Source organism: Brachyistius frenatus, unplaced genomic scaffold (genome assembly GCF_029030835.1).
Source record: "Brachyistius frenatus isolate BFR_SWC_R1_liver_20210118 unplaced genomic scaffold, ASM2903083v1 Contig_34, whole genome shotgun sequence".
NCBI classification, from domain to species: domain Eukaryota; kingdom Metazoa; phylum Chordata; class Actinopteri; family Embiotocidae; genus Brachyistius; species Brachyistius frenatus.
Window position 1 is genome coordinate 2,007,122 of NW_027210633.1, and position 18,219 is coordinate 2,025,340.

General features: G+C 42.8%; 1 protein-coding gene across 2 annotated transcripts in view; it reads left to right on the forward strand.

Moving 5' to 3' along the window:
- nlgn2b (neuroligin 2b) overlaps nucleotides 1-18,219 on the forward strand; it is a 67,035-nt gene that overhangs the window by 25,839 nt on the left and 22,977 nt on the right. For both annotated transcript variants that reach the window (XM_069700600.1, XM_069700599.1), the window contains exons 2-4: nucleotides 461-1,202; nucleotides 9,241-9,294; nucleotides 13,896-14,045. In XM_069700600.1, coding sequence (XP_069556701.1) covers nucleotides 692-1,202; nucleotides 9,241-9,294; nucleotides 13,896-14,045 — 715 coding nt within the window. In that variant the 5' untranslated portion in view covers nucleotides 461-691. The remainder of the gene's footprint in view (nucleotides 1-460; nucleotides 1,203-9,240; nucleotides 9,295-13,895; nucleotides 14,046-18,219) is intronic.

Genomic DNA, 18,219 nt, shown 5'->3' on the forward strand with positions numbered 1-18,219 from the left:
CTGATTTTTTTTTTTAACGAGGCTTTTACAGTGCAAAATGTGCAGGAATGTCCAGTGACTGAAATCGGACAATAACACCTCAGGAGAGTAATCCAGAACAACTAGCTTGATTCTCCTGTTGACTTTATTAAATTGAAATGATCACAACATTTTAGACTACTGTGTGTACACTTCCCTCCACAGTCGTTACACCACCTTAGAAACAAACCACAACTTAACGGTGCATACGCCGGTGTGTGCGTCACAGTTGCACTCCAGTACTTAAACACATAACACGACACCGCTGATAGCGATCTTACCCACATTAAGGCATCATTACCGCTCCTTTGTTGAGGTAACTGACACTTTCACTTCGGTAAAATCAGCCGACCTGTTGTGCCCCTTTCTGTCCTTTTAAACACACTAACAGGGTGTAGAGCACATCCTCTTCTCAAACCTGCATCCTCTCTGTGTCTTCCAGGTTTCTTTGGTGTCTTGACTGCAGCTCTGGACCCACCAGGAGTTCCAAAGAGGAAGGCGGATGAGACCACAGAGTCTACCTGAGAATGCTACCTGTCCCACCGCCTCACCATGTCACCCTAAGAACACTGTTAACCGCTCCCCTTCCACCAATCCTCTTTTTGCCTTTGTCATCTCCCATAGCCCACTGAGTTCGTGATCCTTCTCTGCACCCAGCTGAAGTCCCTGAGATATGAGTACTTTTATTTTGGACATGTTGTTTTTTCCATTCAGTGCTGCCAGCCACCAAGGCTGTGGTGGAAAGCGTCATTTTACCTCCCAGCAGGTTGCTAATCACTGTCTGGTGTGGCTCTTGGGACTCGTGCTGCACCTGACTCTTTCTTCATGTCAACGAGTTGACCTGAAACACCCCATAGTGTCCACGGGCTACGGGAAGGTCCGTGGTATCAGGAAGGATCTCAACAATGAGATCTTGGGCCCAGTGGAACAGTATTTAGGTGTGCCATACGCCACCGCACCGGTCGGCGAGCGCCGCTTCCAGCCTCCCGAAGCTCCGGGCTCCTGGCAGGAGATCCGCAATGCCACCCATTTTGCGCCCGTGTGTCCCCAGAACGTGCACGGGGTTTTACCTGAGATCATGCTACCGGTGTGGTTCACAGACAACCTGGATGCTGCAGCGACCTATGTTCAGAACCAGAGTGAGGACTGCCTTTACCTCAACATTTATGTACCCACTGAAGACGGTGAGTTTATAGTGAGAGACAAAACTCTCAAATCACACACGGGGGGAAATTAAATGAGTCTGGGCCTGTTAGGCAGCTCCTTGCATTTAGAACGGGTCACTGGAAGAGTGACATCCTGTCTAAGAACATCTGTGAATGTTAGGAGATGATTTTGCATTAGCAAGCAGAGAAAAAAAGGAGTTGGTGTCGTCACAACTGTTTGACAGTATAAGAACAGCTTGTACTTTGGTAATTATTTTTTTAATAAGTAAGTCAGGATTATATTTTGTGGAAGAGGAGCTCTTAATGTAAGCTCAAAGACACCCGGGAGATTACCAAAGAAAATATTCTGACCATTTCCTGGGTTTGTTTTAATGCCTGTTTCAATTATTGATTAAATTGATTATGAAGTGTCATCCTTTATGAATGTGGAAAATGCAACAAAGTCACAAACATATTTGTGCTATTACTCTGCTAAGCAATTAGACACACTTTACTTTTATTAGTTGCATTTGATTAATTTGAGCATGTTGTGAGATATTTAGAAAATAATACAGAGCAGGCTGTAGCTGATACATTTTAGTTTGACTAACATTAATTTGTTCTAGTCATCCATGAACATTACATGTAACATGTATAGCTTGCTGTCATTAAACCTTTTGCATGAGCGGTGCAGAAGAAGTCTCCCTGACACCTTCAACATTTTGTTACTTCAGTCAGTTGAAGAAAAACTCTCATGAATTCAGCACAGACACAAGTCCCAAAATTCATAGTTTTCCTAAAACTACATTTATTTTGACTTTCTCATCATTTCGTTAAACTGTACCCACATTATTTATTTATTTTAACAGTCAGAGTTGTCTCGTTTTTGGGGTCAATTCATTTATTAAATTGGTCAATGACTAAGAAAAACAAACCAGCATTATTTTTATGTTATGTATTTTCCGCCCTACTAACTTGTTGTCTTCTACTGTAGGTAGGTTAAAAGTACAGCTGCCACTGACTGAAAGTTATCTCGGTTATCTAATAGTTCAAGCCAATAGCTAAGTAGTTGTCGTACATTATGATATTCATTTAATTATTTCAAGATAGATGTTTTGGGGCATCAGAAAAATATTTAGGTTCCGGGGCAAACAAAGAATGATGACGATAATATTGTTAACACTGTGTTATATTACAGAAAAATTAAAAAAAAAAACGCAATAATAAGCCTTCAAAACATAACTTTTACAACCACTCACAAAGCTGACAGCAAAAGCGGTGATAATTCTGAATGTGTCGGAACAACCAGCAAAAAGACTGAACATTTAATTTGTTTATTTCAACACAGTATATTGCATGCTATCTTTGCTTGCTTAATAGCATCTGTGTCTAGGCCACGAACAAAATATTGACAGCAGAGCGTAAGAGGGCCTGCACTCTCCGGCGTGTTTGCATGTGTAACCACAACAAGTGCCTGCATCACCCCCAGGTTACCCACAAGGCCGCCGTCCTGAAGAGGAAGGCTCAGCCGGTAACAAATGTTTCTGTAATTTATTCATTACGTCTCTGTCAAGTTGCAGTTGGAGTTTATTTTTTCTTCCTGCGACTGAACGAATGATAAAAACCTGGTCGACTTAGACTTTTCTCATTCATTCACTTTTAGTCGACTAATTTGGGGCCAGCTCTCATTAAAAACCTCAGAGAAAATCAAGAGATTCTCTCGTGTGCCATCGAAAACTGCAGTGGCCCTGAATAGCAAAGAAAACGACAGAAACGTGACGATTATCAATATGCCACAGTTCCTCCTTCTCTCTAGTTTTGCCAAACAATTACACTGAAACTGCAACTCACATGTAATCAATGCAACATGTTCAAATGTAAAAAACATTGTTAACGAGAGAAACAAACCAAAGAAACAGCAACACAACTTCCCTCCTGTATGTGACATGCATGATTATGACACACCTTCATGAATTATATTAAACATAACTTATAAATCACACATAGTGAAAATTACATTTATGGATTCCTTCAGTATAAATGAATTCCAAATTCCTATAATTCTGTTATTTCTAAATGTCCACTCAAAATTCTTTAATGAGTGGGTCTGCTGTCCGGCATTCATCAACTTCACAGGTCACACTCAAGGACACACATTGTCATGCATTATGTCATTGTTAAATACTGACTGTGAAAAGCATCTTATGCCGTGACTCATAGACAGGAACTCAAAGTTGCATTTGCAATAGGCCAATCTTTTTGATCAGTTTCTTAAAATATACCACATAACAAATACAATACATAGCCAAACACAACCTTGTTTACGCCTCTTGGGGTGAAATTAATTGAAAGCTGAAGATCAATATGATGCAAAAACCTCCACCTCTTTGTGGACTGTCTGGGTGTAGTTCTCACGTTAATGATCCTGCGGAGAGCGTTTGAGAAAGCAGATAGGCACGTAAGAGAACACAGGATCAAAGTGTACGTTTGGAGGCAAAGCATATGCTACTGATGATTGTAAGCAAGGCTAATGATAAAATGTTAAAAAGCCTATGATTAATGGGCTCACCTGAGAGTTGCCCGAGAGTATTCAAGAAAACACATGCTAATGTTGAAATTATGGCTCATTTTATTGATGAGTGCTCCACGGCCCAACAAAAGATGGAGGCAGATTAATTGCCAGTGGAGAATATGAGTATTACTGGAGCACAAAGAGAGACCAGAGCACAAGAGATGAGAAACAGGGCCTGTCAAGTGACATGAATTCATCTCAACACAGAGGAAAGTGTACATGGACAGATAGAGTGAGAGCTAGTAGTTGTACAGTATGTATGCTGTACACTACACGTCACATACTCACAGAGAGGATGATGTCGAGTCTCCTGTGCTATTCCCAGGGGGAAAGGTGTGCAAATGAGTGAGACAGATTTTACATGTAGCCCTGTCTGCTTGTCAGAATCTGTCACTTATTGTCAGGGGTCACTGCTTACACAAGGCCGATGCTGTCCCCAAGGATATGTTTTGCCTCGTGTGTGAGAGAGAGAGAAATAGAAACTGGAGGAGAGTAAAGTGCACTCTGAAAATCGAATACATTTTTCACATATTATCGTTGTCACAAGCCCTCCAATTGTTTACATGGTGTCAGATTGGTGGTGGTTATATCAGACAGAGCGGATTTAAAGATCCTGGAAACTAGTATTTCTTCGTGACGTTATAGTTTCCTGACTAAATGAAGAACAATGTGTGGGCGTTTTCACACCTGAAAGTTGAAACCAAGGTTCAGGATTTTGTTCCATTGTATACATTTTGATTCAATTAGTTTCGGTTTCACGTTGCAAATTTTGCAAGTGCATTTAAGAACTTAAAGACATACCTACAGTACATCCTGTTTTTATCACCTCCGCTGACTTCCTCTCCTTCTACTTAACATTGATTTGTTTGCAGACGGTATGCATCTGACGTCGGTGGGCTGTCTCTCTAGCCAAATTAAAGTTAAACACTTTGTTTCTATCTCTCCCCGTGTGCTGCCACGGCCAATTTTTACTTCTCTTGAGGTTTTGGTGGTGCCAAATTTTTGTCCTTCGGTACTGACCGTGGTCTGAGGCAACTTTAACACCTGCTGTTTCTGTCTGGATCAAACAAGGTACAGTGAGTGTCAAAGCAAGTTTGAGGTGAAAAAACTCCTTTAGTTTAACACTCAAAAAGTAGTCTGGTCTGTGTCATCGGGACTGTGATGGGTTGGCTCGATCTAACCACTTTATATGACTCATTTAAAAGCATATTTAAACATGCAGCTGAACTGGGTTGAAATCCCAGCACAGTACCATTGATAGTGATGTACAGTAACTCATTACTGTAATATCTTACAAGCCTGCTTGCACAACATTCATCCTGATGGCATTAAACACGCCAAGGAACAAGACCGTTTCCCACCTGCATTCAACTTGTCTGTTTAGCTCACGTTTCCGTTTTTTAACCAGGATCTAGCGTATCTCCGGGATGGCAACAGACAGATATCCTGACTTTGGTGATCCCCTGACTTTTCCTCTACTGCCACCAGCAAGTTGACATTTTTGTTTTTACCTCAAATCTTCTGACAACTATCAAATGTGGTCAAAAATGGTGCAGACGCTTATGGTTAATTTCATCGGTGATCCCGGGACTTTATTTTGAGCGAATATTATTTGTGGTTTGGAGTGAGATTTCTACGATATTTTCTAGACATCCATGGCCCCCTTGAAGATTTATGCATCATTATCTGCTCCAAATTTAGATTTTTTTTTTTTCCAACGGTTTGGTTTATAGCTAAAAGTTAGCATGCTGTAATGCTAAACTCAAATGATAAAAATGGTCAAAACTATACCTGCTAAACATTTGTATGATGAGAGCATGTTAGCATGCTAATATTAGCATTTAGTTGAAAGCACTACTGTGCTAAAGTTTTCAGCCTCGCAGAGCCGCGAGAGGAGCTGCGGAGTCTTTGTGGCGTTTCAGCCAGACGAAGCTTTTTTAGCCACAGTAGTAGGTTTGTTTTCTAAAGTGATGGTCAAGCATGTACAGGACGTGGATGTTGGTGCTGTATTGTGCTGTGTTTGGCAACGAGTAGTTGCATTCCCACTCACGGCGGATGTAGGTGGGCCAAAATGAATTGGCAGCACAGATTCATACACAGCCTGGATCAAAACGTTTTGGTGCCAGTTCTGTCCAACACGACTCGATTTGAACACATTTCATCTCCAGAGTACAACATTACGTATCATCTTCCCATTCTAACTAAAGTCATGCGCTCTCGGTGAGCTATATCTATTTCGTACCCAGAAATACCCTCACCGAAGATGTTCTCCATGTTATTCTTTGGTCAAGAAGAAATTCACAGCACCCTTTTCTTTCTGCATCTGTTCACCCCTCCTGCTCTCTCCTCCCTGAAAATTGTCCCTGCCTCTTCTCCTCTCTACTTGCTCCTCCATCTTTATGCAGATGGCGGTAGAAGGGGTCACTGTTCTGAATGCAAATTAGCACAGTGCCCTTCCCCACCAGGCCACTATGTAGCCCACTCATTCAACCCAAATTCAAATAACTTCTCAGAATAATGTAAATAACACAAATGTTCTCTCAGACTGAAACAGTGAGTTTTACACTCTCCATTTTATTTCTCCCTAGCTCCCTTACCTCCTCCCTTCACCCTAACTCTGTGTGGTCAGGCTGTTAGGCAAGAGCACTGTCTCACCGCTTCCCTATTTCCTCAAGACGCTTCCCAGCCAAGGGCCTGAGATCCTTCATTTTTATTACCGCTCGAGCAGCCATTTACCGTGCTCTTTATTAAAAACCATATTTCAGGAGGCAGGACAGTGGCGGCGAGGATGGAGCTGCAGGCTGGGGGTGCAGCGGAAGAGATGGAGAGCAAAAAAGGATAGGACTGCATGTACTGGAAGCTGCTGCGTTGGATGCATGAGGAGGAGGGAGGAGGCGGGGGGGGGGGAGGTGTTGAACTGAAGCTGTGTCTGACACCTTGTCAAGCAGACAGGCCACCACAGACATGACATACTGCAGCTTCATCCCATTTACTGCACTGAGGAAATGAAGAGGGACGGGAGACAGCTTGCGTTCTGGCCACTAGCTCACTGAACCGGACAGAAACGCTGTTGACTGAGAGATGGAGACGCATTAGGTCAAACAGTACTGGGACAGCCTGAGCTAAATGCTCCTGCATAGGCCATTGCATTTCACTGACCATTGGCCCATTATATCATGTGGCAGTCAGCCTACCGGCAGGCTTCTGTGCTGTGGCAGATGGGAGAGATGATCTCTAACCCTCAAAATGGTGTTTTTCCACCTTTGGGTACATTCCACTATTTTGTCTTGTCTAATCCATTATAGTATTTCCTCAAACCTCCGAGGTACAACAAGACTTAGGTATGGCCATGAGCATTTATTTCCAACCTAATATCACATCAAAGCCTGTAATACTCCTTGCAGCCCACTACTGGATCCACTACTGGGTACCGTGTCAGGGTCACGTTTTGCCTCACCTTGGCCTGAAAGGCCTTTGGTTTAGGCACCAAATTCACGAGGATAAACACATTTTTAGTTCATTATTTGAAGAGATCATATTTTGGGTAAAATGTGACACGGCTGCAATTTGGTTTGGGCGCCAAAACTACTTGGTGAATGTTTGGGTTAATATAAGCACGTTTTTGTAACATCACGTACGTCAAGTAAGTTACTCGTCATACATTACGTAAGTTACATTAAACTCACAACTAGTACTGGAATGATAAACCCATCAGTAAACCATTTTAAATGTAGTTGATCATTTAATATTGACAAATTGTTTACATCATTTATCGTTGTAAATTGAATGCCTGTGTTGTTTTAGCTACGCTAGCACTGCTGAATCAGTCGACTATCTCAAGAACTATGGGGTGGATTGTGATGAAGTTTTGTGCAGACACTCGGTGTAGTCTAATGCTCCATTATGGAGTGCGACTGTGTTTGAGCGGCGCTTATCCTCACCTATAGTTTAGCTCTTTGCGAGGCATTAGGAACTGAACTGAAATCAGAGTAGTCTCTATTAAGCGGCAAGGTGTGGTTTTAGAGTGGCGCTAAGTAGTGAGGAAGTGCTGACAAGACAGCGGACTAATGTGCCTTTCTATCCATTACCGGTCTGTCTACCTGTCTGCTCTGTACGTCCAGGACCAGCGACTGGACCGTCTACAGCCATGGCAGTAAGTGCTCTCTGGAATCAGGCGCCTGCATGGTGGTACTCGGATGATGCAGCAAATCCATTCAGCATTGATCCTTTCCCATTTAGACGGAAGATAAACATTTTATATCAGGAAAGCATATTCATACAGATGGATGGGTGAAAATGCAGCATTATAGTGGTGGAGTGCAGTGATGCGGCGCGTCTCCTTTGTCAATAGACGCGAAGCACTGTGAAAAGGGTATGTGCCATCTCTTCACAGTGAGGTTTCCAGCAATAGGGTAGAAACAGACATGTCAGCAGCACACTGGCAGAGCGATAAACCCCTTAGCAAACTCACATGGAGTATTTCTTTTTAAATGAGAGACTGCAACGCCTCTCCAACGGGGAGCAGGGAATTTGCTGCTGGGTGGGTACGAGGGGCACAGCAACAGTTGATAAGGGCACTGTTAAACATGCTTTGTGTGGCGCGTGGACTTTCAATGTGCGTGCAGGCTGCGGGTGTGCAAACGTGAATGTATTTAACGGCCGTGTTGGCGGCGTGTAGACGGCGGCCGAACGACACGAAACGCAGCGGTAGTTGTTTGCTGATGGAAAGCCCCACTGACAGAAACCAAGAAAAAAGCAAATTAATGGGATCCTTATCAGTTAAGACTTAGAGAGGTTGACATGGCAGGGTGTTGGTTGGTCACTGTGATAAATGCTTGTTATTGGCTCTGCCCTATGGAGCATTTAACTGGCGTCACCATTAAAGCTTAATGTGGGGCTCCTCTTTGACCTTGATGAGGGGAATCCTGTCACAAGCCTCCGCTATCAAAAACAGCTCCCTCTTGCCTAATTTGGGAGAAAATACTCAGGTGTTCGGCTTGCATATCCCACAATGTGCATATATGATCACATAAATTCAAGAGTTTCTGTGCCTGTGCCTCTGTGCTTCCCCACTCTGACTTTTGCCAGAGGACAGCAACACTGACCCGAGCCGCAGCAGGACACACAGCATCTCGGCATTCCTTCGTTTTTTTTTTTTCTGACCGAAAAAAGAGTGATGGCTTGATTCTGCTTATTGATTTTTTTTTTTTTCCGTTACAAAGCAGCAGTGTGTCAAGACTGATTGCGAGAAGGGTTGAGGAGAAGTGGCCTCTGGGGTCATTTACAAGGCAGTCCGTGACAAGACCCTAAGCAGGTTAAAACAGATGAGTTTGGTGTTATCTTTTTTTTGGGAAACACTGTGTAAACTTTGCACTTGAAGTCAAAATGAGCTTACAGTTTGGCTACTTTCCCTCTTTTAATACATTTTTGCTTTTCCTGTTTTGTGTTTGTGTAAATGCAATCTTTCAGAATTTCATCTTTTGTCTCTTTTTTTCTCGACCACAGGTCCGCTCACGAAAAAACAAGACGAGTCTACAATGAACAGACCCAGGGATGAAGGTATTTTAATTGCATGGTTGTTGTTTTTTCTCATGCTCTATTTTTCCAACTCTGTGGGGACTGTAGTGTTTGCATCTGTATTAATAACCGTATTGGAGTCATCGCTCTATGTGCACATTATGTCCATTGTTAACTGCTTTTATTAGCACACAAACCTGACATTTCTTCTCACAGGGACACATTTAGCTTAATAAAAAAACTACCTACACAAAATAGCTGCTCTTCATTCTGTCCTTGTCACATATGCTGCTTTTTTTTTTTTTTAATTTTGCACAGGGAGCTCATTTACTTTCCCTTCTCGGTTGCTATGTGGTTGATCAACCACACGCTGATGTTCTGGCCATCCTGTGTGATGCATCACTGAAAATCAATATTCAGTCCTTTTTCACTCAGGCTTTTTATTCTGGCACCAAAGTTCTTATGAAATGCTCGGCTAAATTATCATCCTTCATAATGTTAGTGGGCGTTACCCAATCCTTCATTTTTAAAGTAGGAACAAGTGGAGGGTGTCTGCTTATTTCTGCTATTTCTGTATATTTTAGAGTTGACTGCAGCCAAAGAGAGACTCTCTCGCTGCTCTTTACTGATGCAGCCAAAATCCGTGCAGACAGCATGTGCATCTGTTTCTGCACACGTGCCCAGACGTACTGTATGTTACATAGCGTCAGGCACACATACATCATATTTCCATTTGTAAATTTGTGTCTGCTCGAGCACGGCGCATGTGCAAATCTACGCGTGAATGCATGTGCTCCAATTTGTGCCAATGTGTGTCTTTTATTTTGTCTTTCCGGGCTGCGTGTGTGTGCTATTTGGGTATTGAATTCTCTCTCCCTTGCATCTCTAATTGCCCTGGTTTAAAAAGAGACAGATGTAGCTAATCCAATTGTGTGGTTTCTTAACGGTGAAAACAGAAGGAAGGATTCATGCAGGATTGTAGAGGAGAGGAGCAGAATGATAGAATAGAGATGAAAGAAAAAGGAAAAAGCTGAGCGCCACGAGAGCACCAGGGAGGGCAGAGAAAGAGGGGAGGAGGAGGGGGGGGATAGTCATAATGAAGACAAGTGCATGATGAAATGACATTTATAGAGCTTTGAAAGTGAGAGAGATGTGGAGACAGAGAGTGAGCGAGAGGGTGGATGAGTGGGAGACTGGTAGAGCTTGACATTTATGCTGACACCTGATGGATCTTGACAGGATCAGGAGGGCCGGGGTCCGGCCGAATTCTTTGCTTAATTGCTCGGGTATGGATCGGACACGGGATCCTAAACAGTGTTAGAAAACAATAGTATTAGCATCTTCTTTTCTTTCTTTTTTTTTTTTTTTTTTTTTTTAAACTGCATTGCTTTCGTGTGTGTTTGGGTGTGAAAAATATTCCAAGTGTTGAGTCAGGCCAAAAACTTGAACGCCCAAATCAATGGAGATTACCATAAGAGAATGAATGAGAGAAGACCAGAGGGATGGAAAAATAGAAAGCGGACAGTATGTGTCGGAAGGTAAGACATCACTTTGAGAAAGGGTGAGCAGGAAGGAGGTGGATATTGAGGAGGATAGTATCAGGTTAGGTGGAAAGGAGAGGAGTGAATAATGTGCCAGTGTTTTGGAGGCAGGCAGGAAAGACAGTGAGCTCCTTGTTGGCCATATAGGCCTTTGGATTTGGGCTGAGTGGAACGCCCTGCACCCTCTAATCACCTCTCTGTTTGGGCTTTAATCATTGTATCATTTCGCTCACTTCAACACACGTCCAATTCTTCCACCTTTTTTGTTTTACATTAAACATTGATGCATAAAAGTGAGTCTATCTGCCTGTATTCACCCTACATGTGTCCAGTTATTTTATACCATAGACTAGATTAATGTTCTTATTAAACCGACCTGGTGATAGTGTGAAGTTCCAAAATCTTGTCAGAATAATGTTTTTTTTTTCCTTTGCCACCACTTCATTAACGCATTATAGGTATGCATGAGCTTTTTATCTTGCCTTCAGAAATGAATAGATTTTTTTCCTCTTACACTTTAATCATATGGTGCTTTGCAAATGTTTGAGTTTTAACCTTTCATTTTTTCAAGTTTTTTGGGGTGGTTCAGAGTTATTGAGGAAAATTCTTTTCACTCTGTCTCATTCTGAAAATTTACAAAAACGGAAACAGAAAAACGGAACGAGTTTGGTGTCATTGTTCTCACAGTCATAACCTTGATGCACTGTAGCAGTGAACAGCTTCAGGCCATGAATGACTTGTGGCCATTCATGCTAAAACCTCAAAAGCTAACATGATTTATTGATCTGTCACAGTTAAAATTACAGCCTGCTCACATTTAACTGTCCATCATCACAACCATGTTTCCACCTAAAAAAAAAAAGCCTTGAAAGAGGACTGAAATGTGAATGTACTTTTTGAGGTTAAGGTCATTGAAACAGAGGCTATCTTCAAATTTGGCTTCCCTATTAAACGTACAAGTCGTGATCCACATCTTAGGAATACTCCTGTCACGACTCAACTCAGCTTTGTTTACATCGCGCTTCACATTGAACACAGCTGATTTAATGCGCTTTACACACAGACAGGAAAACTTAAAAATCAAAGGACAGCTCCACCAATTTTATACTTCAGTCAGAGCCTGTTTGCAAAGTTTTTAAAGCCTTTTGAAATCTGATAAATGGCCTCAGTTGATATGACACGAGTCAGCGACTGTTGGGGCTGAATACGACATGTTTAAAAAAAAAACAAATCGCGAGTATGGAGTTAGGAAGAAGTGATCTTACCAGATCTCACCTCTGCTTTCGGCTACCAGCTCAAAGCTACATCAGCTGCTACTCGCATAACACAGTCGAATCTCTGACTTAACTGTCAGCAGTCGACGATATTTGTGTTTCCATTGAGGGTCCGACGCCGTTATTGAGTGCAGTGCTTAATCGATGGAGAGCAAATACAGTGTGTTCACACTGGTAGTCTTTGTAAGCACAGCAGAAAAACAAGAATATAACAGGAAAAAGAAAATGCTGCTTGGGCTTTTCAAATGTTATGCCAAGGCTCCTTCTCTCCGAGGATTTATGGTTTGACTGTTGCTGTGATGACGCCCGCTGGTACCAACTTGTTTACATATCCTCCGGGAAATCAGCCGAGCTTCAGAATCCACCGGAGAAGGGGCGAAAAAGAGCAACGCTTCGGCGTGCGCGACTGAAACTTTTTATTTTAAGCCAGTCTGCATGTGTCACACATATGATCCATAAAGGCTCTCTGCATGTGTGAAGCCATATGTGCCATTTTGACACACTCACTTGTGGATGCGTGCGTGCGTGCGTACGTACGTGCGTGCCATGCGCGCGCCACTGTGAGTGACGCACCCAAGTGCATGTGTAACCTGAGATTCAGGTGGTGATGCAGGAGGGTGTGCAAATACGTGAGTGGAATTTGTTACCACGGCAACAGGCATTCAGTGAGTCGGTGCAATGGAATGGCTGGTGCAGTTCTATTAGCAAGAAGCAGTTTCCATAGCGACTCAACATCGCAGCTGCCTATGCAAGAGTTTGTGTGTGTGTGTGTGTGTGTGTGTGTGTGTGTGTGTGTGTGTGTGTGTGTGTGTGTGTGTGTGTGTGTGTGTGTGTGTGTGTGTGTGTGTGTGTCTCTGTCTCTGTCTCTGTATGAATACGGTGTGAATCCTGTGTGAATTTGAGTGTTCATTAGCGTACCTCGCTATGTACGACTTGCTTTGTAACGTTTGATATTTTTTTTCATCCTTGCCATCATGTTTTTTTAGCGTGAACCTCCCATCCGTTTCTCTGCCTCCGTCGGTTCTCTCATGCTGCCCTATTTTCATCTCCTTCCTCTCTCTGTCTTGCGCACCACCACCACCCTCCCCTCCCCTCCCCTCCCCGCTCCTCGCTCCTCCTCCCTCCCCCACCTCTCTCTTTCTCTCCTCTTATCTCCCTGTCTCCCCCATCTCTGAGTGCTGAAGCTCATCAGGGTAAACAGATGCTGTGGCTGTTATTTATGTTTCCACTTGGTCTGGCTTTCATACAAATTATCCACAGGCCCTGCACAGTGCAGACGCTCAGCCTAACTGGGCTGCACTGGCAGCTCTCTCAGCCTTATCCACACACAGACACTCAGACCATACCACAGACGCTGCGAGATGGGGGGGGGGGGGGGGGGGGTGCTCTTCAGGAGTGGAAGGTGGTGGGCACACACACACACACACACACACACACACACACACACACACACACACACACACACAGGCTGACAGAGTGAACCATAGCAACACAACCGATGGGCACAAAGACACCAATAACAGAGAGAGCACCAGAACTGCCGGCACCATTTGCTCGCCACACGGGTGGGGGGAGGTACCATCGCTGCTCAGGACAGGGGAAACAGACATCATAGAATAAAATGTAGAGGACAAACCCAGAGGGACAAACATGAAATACTTGCCAACTACTTGTTAAAAAAAAAAAATCTGTATACACCTATGACAGCCATATCTAGAGCTGCCGCTTTTAGCCAGGTAGCTACCTGTGGCCTGTAGCTGCATAAAATGAAGAAAAAACATGATTACCATAAAAATAACAAACACCTTTGTCCATGTGTGTTGTGCAGATATTCGGGATCGCCGTAAGAAGCCGGTGATGCTGTTCATCCACGGAGGCTCCTACATGGAGGGCTCAGGGAACATGTTCGATGGCAGCGTCCTCGCTGCCTACGGAAATGTAATCGTGGTCACCATGAACTATCGGCTCGGCGTGCTCGGTAAGTTTGCTCCGTCACATATTTGACCACGTTTGAGTCAGCAGGCAGGGGACTCGTCTGATGTAAATGTTTGCAGACTTTTGTTTTGACGTGCATCATCTCACCTCAACCTGTCCCTGTGAGTCGGAGCTCAGGACAAATTGTGTGTTTCAGAAATAGCGGTACGCTCATGCAAAGCTTGCTGTAGGAAAAAGAGCACTTTGAAATACGTTGTTTTATGTCCACTTCAAATCATAAGTCACTTTTGAACACAAAATGGACAAAAATGGAAGTTTAAACTCCTTCTGCAGCCTGCTGTGGTCCTAAGTAGCTCTTATCCTGTCTTACTCCAAGCTAACATCTATGAATGTCAATTTATGCCAGTAATGGCATGTAATGTAAAGATGCTATTTGAGCTTCGACATAAAGTGGCCACTCTTCTCAAATGATTTCAGCAGTTTTGACATCCTACAGCAGAAAGCCACCGCTGTCAGCTTGTGCGAAAGATACGGCGGTATATATGGTGAGTATCTAAAGGGATGTACTGTATGACACAAAAAAAGAAAACTGAACTCGAGCAGATCACATTTTGTTTTTTCTGTTTTTTTAATTAGATATTTTTCATATTTTCTTTATATTCTTTTGTTTGTATTTTCTTTTGATGACACATTAATTATTATTTGCACAACCCCCCCCCCCAAAAAAAAAAAACAACAACCAAAAACCACTTTTGAAAAATTATGTTATACTCGGCAACATTAGATCAAATACATAAAACACATGTGAAAACCCAAACCTGAGAGCATTAACACCCTAAACGTCCACACACATTTCCCAAAGCAGTCGGAGGTTACTGCTTATAAAAAGTAAACTTCAGCTGATTTAGCTGCAGCTTAAGGCGGGCATTACAAATGAAATGCAAAAAAAGCAGTGACAGTTCCAATTTTCTTGAATATGCCATATTATCATCTTTGCAAATAGTATTGTGTGATTATTTCTGTGTCATCACATCTTTACAGTATATGAGCATGGGATGAATAACATGCACCGTTATTTAAAGAAAAGAAGAGTTATGGAACCTAAAAATTACACGACATCAGGAAAGTGGCCCATCAGCCTGAAGGGATTAATATATTCTGCTAAAAAGAAGAAGAGGAGGGCGATGAGGACACAAGTGAAATGTTCCACAGTGTTTTTATGAGTAGTTTTATGTTCAGATTTTTGTAATTTAACTATCATCTTCCATTTTACATCAAACATCATTTATAAGACAGCATTAGTTGCCATGATTAAAGTAGAGACTTGAAATGAACACAAACAATAAAAACTAAAGTGAAACATGTCATGTTTGGTTACTGCTGCAGCTTCTGGAGCTTCCTAAGATGCTGTTAGCCGTCTGTGAGTGTGTAGGAGGTTCTCATTAATCCACAGTCATTTTTAACAGCATTATGGAGCTTTGGGGACATACTTGTACATTGGGTGGCTGTGGCTTAGATGGTAGAGTGGGTTGCCTGTTAATCGTTGGTTGGCAGTTCAATCCTCAGTTCCTCCTGTCCACATGCCGAAGTGTTCTCTGTCAAAACGCTGAACCCCAAGTTGACACCATTGAAGTGTGTGTAAATGGGTGAATGGCAAAAATTGTAAAGCACTTCTTAAACCGTTAAGGTAAAAAGGTGTTTTATAAGTGCAAACCATGTGACCATTTACCCTTTAAGATTACAGAATGACTGCATAATTCCCATTAATGTGGCTAACATAGCTCTATGAGCACAATAATGTTTAGCCTTCAAAAGCAACATGGTGCTCTGCTTTCTCTTGAACATTGATCCTATATTCTCAAATTCAAACTAACTCAACGAATCCAGACCCCACAACCAAGTCATAGGACTGTACTTACATATAGAGCTCTTTTCAATGTGACATTTCCATGTTTTTCAGAACAGTGTCTCAGGGAACCTCATTGTTTTTCACAGTTGTTTGTGGGTCTGCATTAGGGATGTGACCTGATTTTCAAAGAATCAAATAGTCGTGAATATCTAAAAAAAGTTGTTTTTCCTTATTTCCCCTGTTTTTACCAGCACACTGTTGTAACGCATTACTCCCATCACAAGGTGGCAGTGATTCACCTTAAAGCTGTCTGCCAGCCACCATTAAATAGCATAAGGAGAAGAGGAACACATTGCTACCAGGCTGCAGAGTTTTGCTCTGTAAAACTGTGGGAGATTATAGTCGATTAATAGTTAAATAGTCACTCTTTGAGATTCTAATGATAAATGGGGCAGTGGTCTAAGATGGAGTCTTTAATGTCACTTTTCCACCACATGTTACAGCTGCACTATTCTCAACTCTAATCCCTTTTACTACCAGGCACTTTTCTGGATTTCATTTTCTACTGTAAACGGTTTGGCTGGTTGTCATAACGATGCTGCGTGAAACTACCGCAACGCCATCTTCAACGCGACATTCACACAGGAACAATGGAGGATATTGTTAACTTCCAAACAGAGGAACATCTGCTCCTCCTCAACTGACCACAGTGTGGTTATGCCGGATGCCGTTAGTCGAGTAGTCCGGTGAATAGAACGATTTCAGTTGCTGTAGTAGTTTAGATAGTTAACAGTGGCAGGTGTGTGCAGGGTGTTTTCTGTCGAGCATGCAGAGATGATTTAGTGACAATTCTCACTGACCAATCAGTGGTTTTGCGTCACCTTTTGCTATCAGCTCCACTTGCTTCGCACTTGGATGGTGATGATACCAAAAATAGTATCAGGTCCTATCCACAACTTTTCCTTGGTAGAGGTAAGTCCAGCCGGTAGCATGCAGCGGAAAAGCCGCATAACATGCAACCAGTCCAGTCCAAATTCCCGACAAAAGTAACAGGTCCGGTAGCAGAACTGTGAAGGCACACCTGATATTACAGACTACACTTGGCTACAGTGTATCACTGAATTGGGGCTTTGTGTCCCCGAGCAGTCATATGGGGTTTTCTCACAGTCTTGAAATCACACAGTGAGGTCTAGTTCATCTCGATGTATCAAATCCTGCTACTAAAGTTGCTCACATTTCACCAGCTACTCCTTTACCTGGCCACTGAATGTTATTTGTGCAGCTGGGACTTCATAATAAAGCACATCAGGTGTATTTACTGTGTTCACTTAACCTGAAAATTAATTTTCTTCAGATGAATTAATTGTTGTATTAATGCGCACTTCTGTGGAGACAACAGCCAGGACCTGACTCACGATACTTCAGAGACACCAGCGACAATTTAGTAGCTTTGGTGTACATTCAGCCACTGAAAAGAGAATTGAAATATGTGTCTTTTGCTGTCAGTGTATTTTTGGACTAAGGGGTATACTGTTTGTTCATTCTGTTGGAGCTTTGTAGTGCTTCCATGGCCTGTAAGTGTGGGCTGTAAGTGTGGGTTGAGCTGTGTGTGTGTGTGTGTGTGTGTGTGTGTGTGTGTGTGTGTGTGTGTGTGTGTGTGTGTGTGTGTGTGTGTGTGTGTGTGTGTGTGTGTGTGTGTGTGTGTGTGTGTGTGTGTGCGCGTGCGTGTGTACGCCAAGCCCTTGTGCTGCTGGGTATCAGCGGAGTCAAGTATTTACATTCGCCATCATCTTTTTGGAGGTGTTTGCACACAGACTATATGTGTCAATCACTGCAGTTGCCAGGTTGGGTAATCAGATCTTGTTTATTGCATCACGCCTGTTTCAACATATCAGAATAATGATAAACAGAGAAATGGGAGTAGTTTAGGACAGAGTCCAAGAGTTGCAGGGAGTATTAACGGAGGGTAACGTGATCCAGACTGTTATTGACCGTGCCAGTGGAGAGGTACGGGGACAAGGACGAACTGTGAGTTGGTGAAAAGGAGGACCTGGACCTGCCACTTTATCCGCTTTCAGCTTTTTATGTTTTTGTTTTTTGTTCACAGCTGGCAGACAAATCGTGACAATTAAGTAGCTGAGGGTAAGATTCGGTTCACAATTTTGACATCTTTTAAGGAAATGCTAATCCAAACGCTCTTCAGTAGGATCTCTGTTTGCTCCCTTAAGACACACCTTGACCTTGTTTCCAGACCGTAAAGGTGGGTCGCTTTACATTTACGTAATGATTCATGTGTGAAGTGCACTCATGTGTCTTACCGTATTTTTCCAACCATGGACTTCCACGCACACAACCGCAGAAATACATA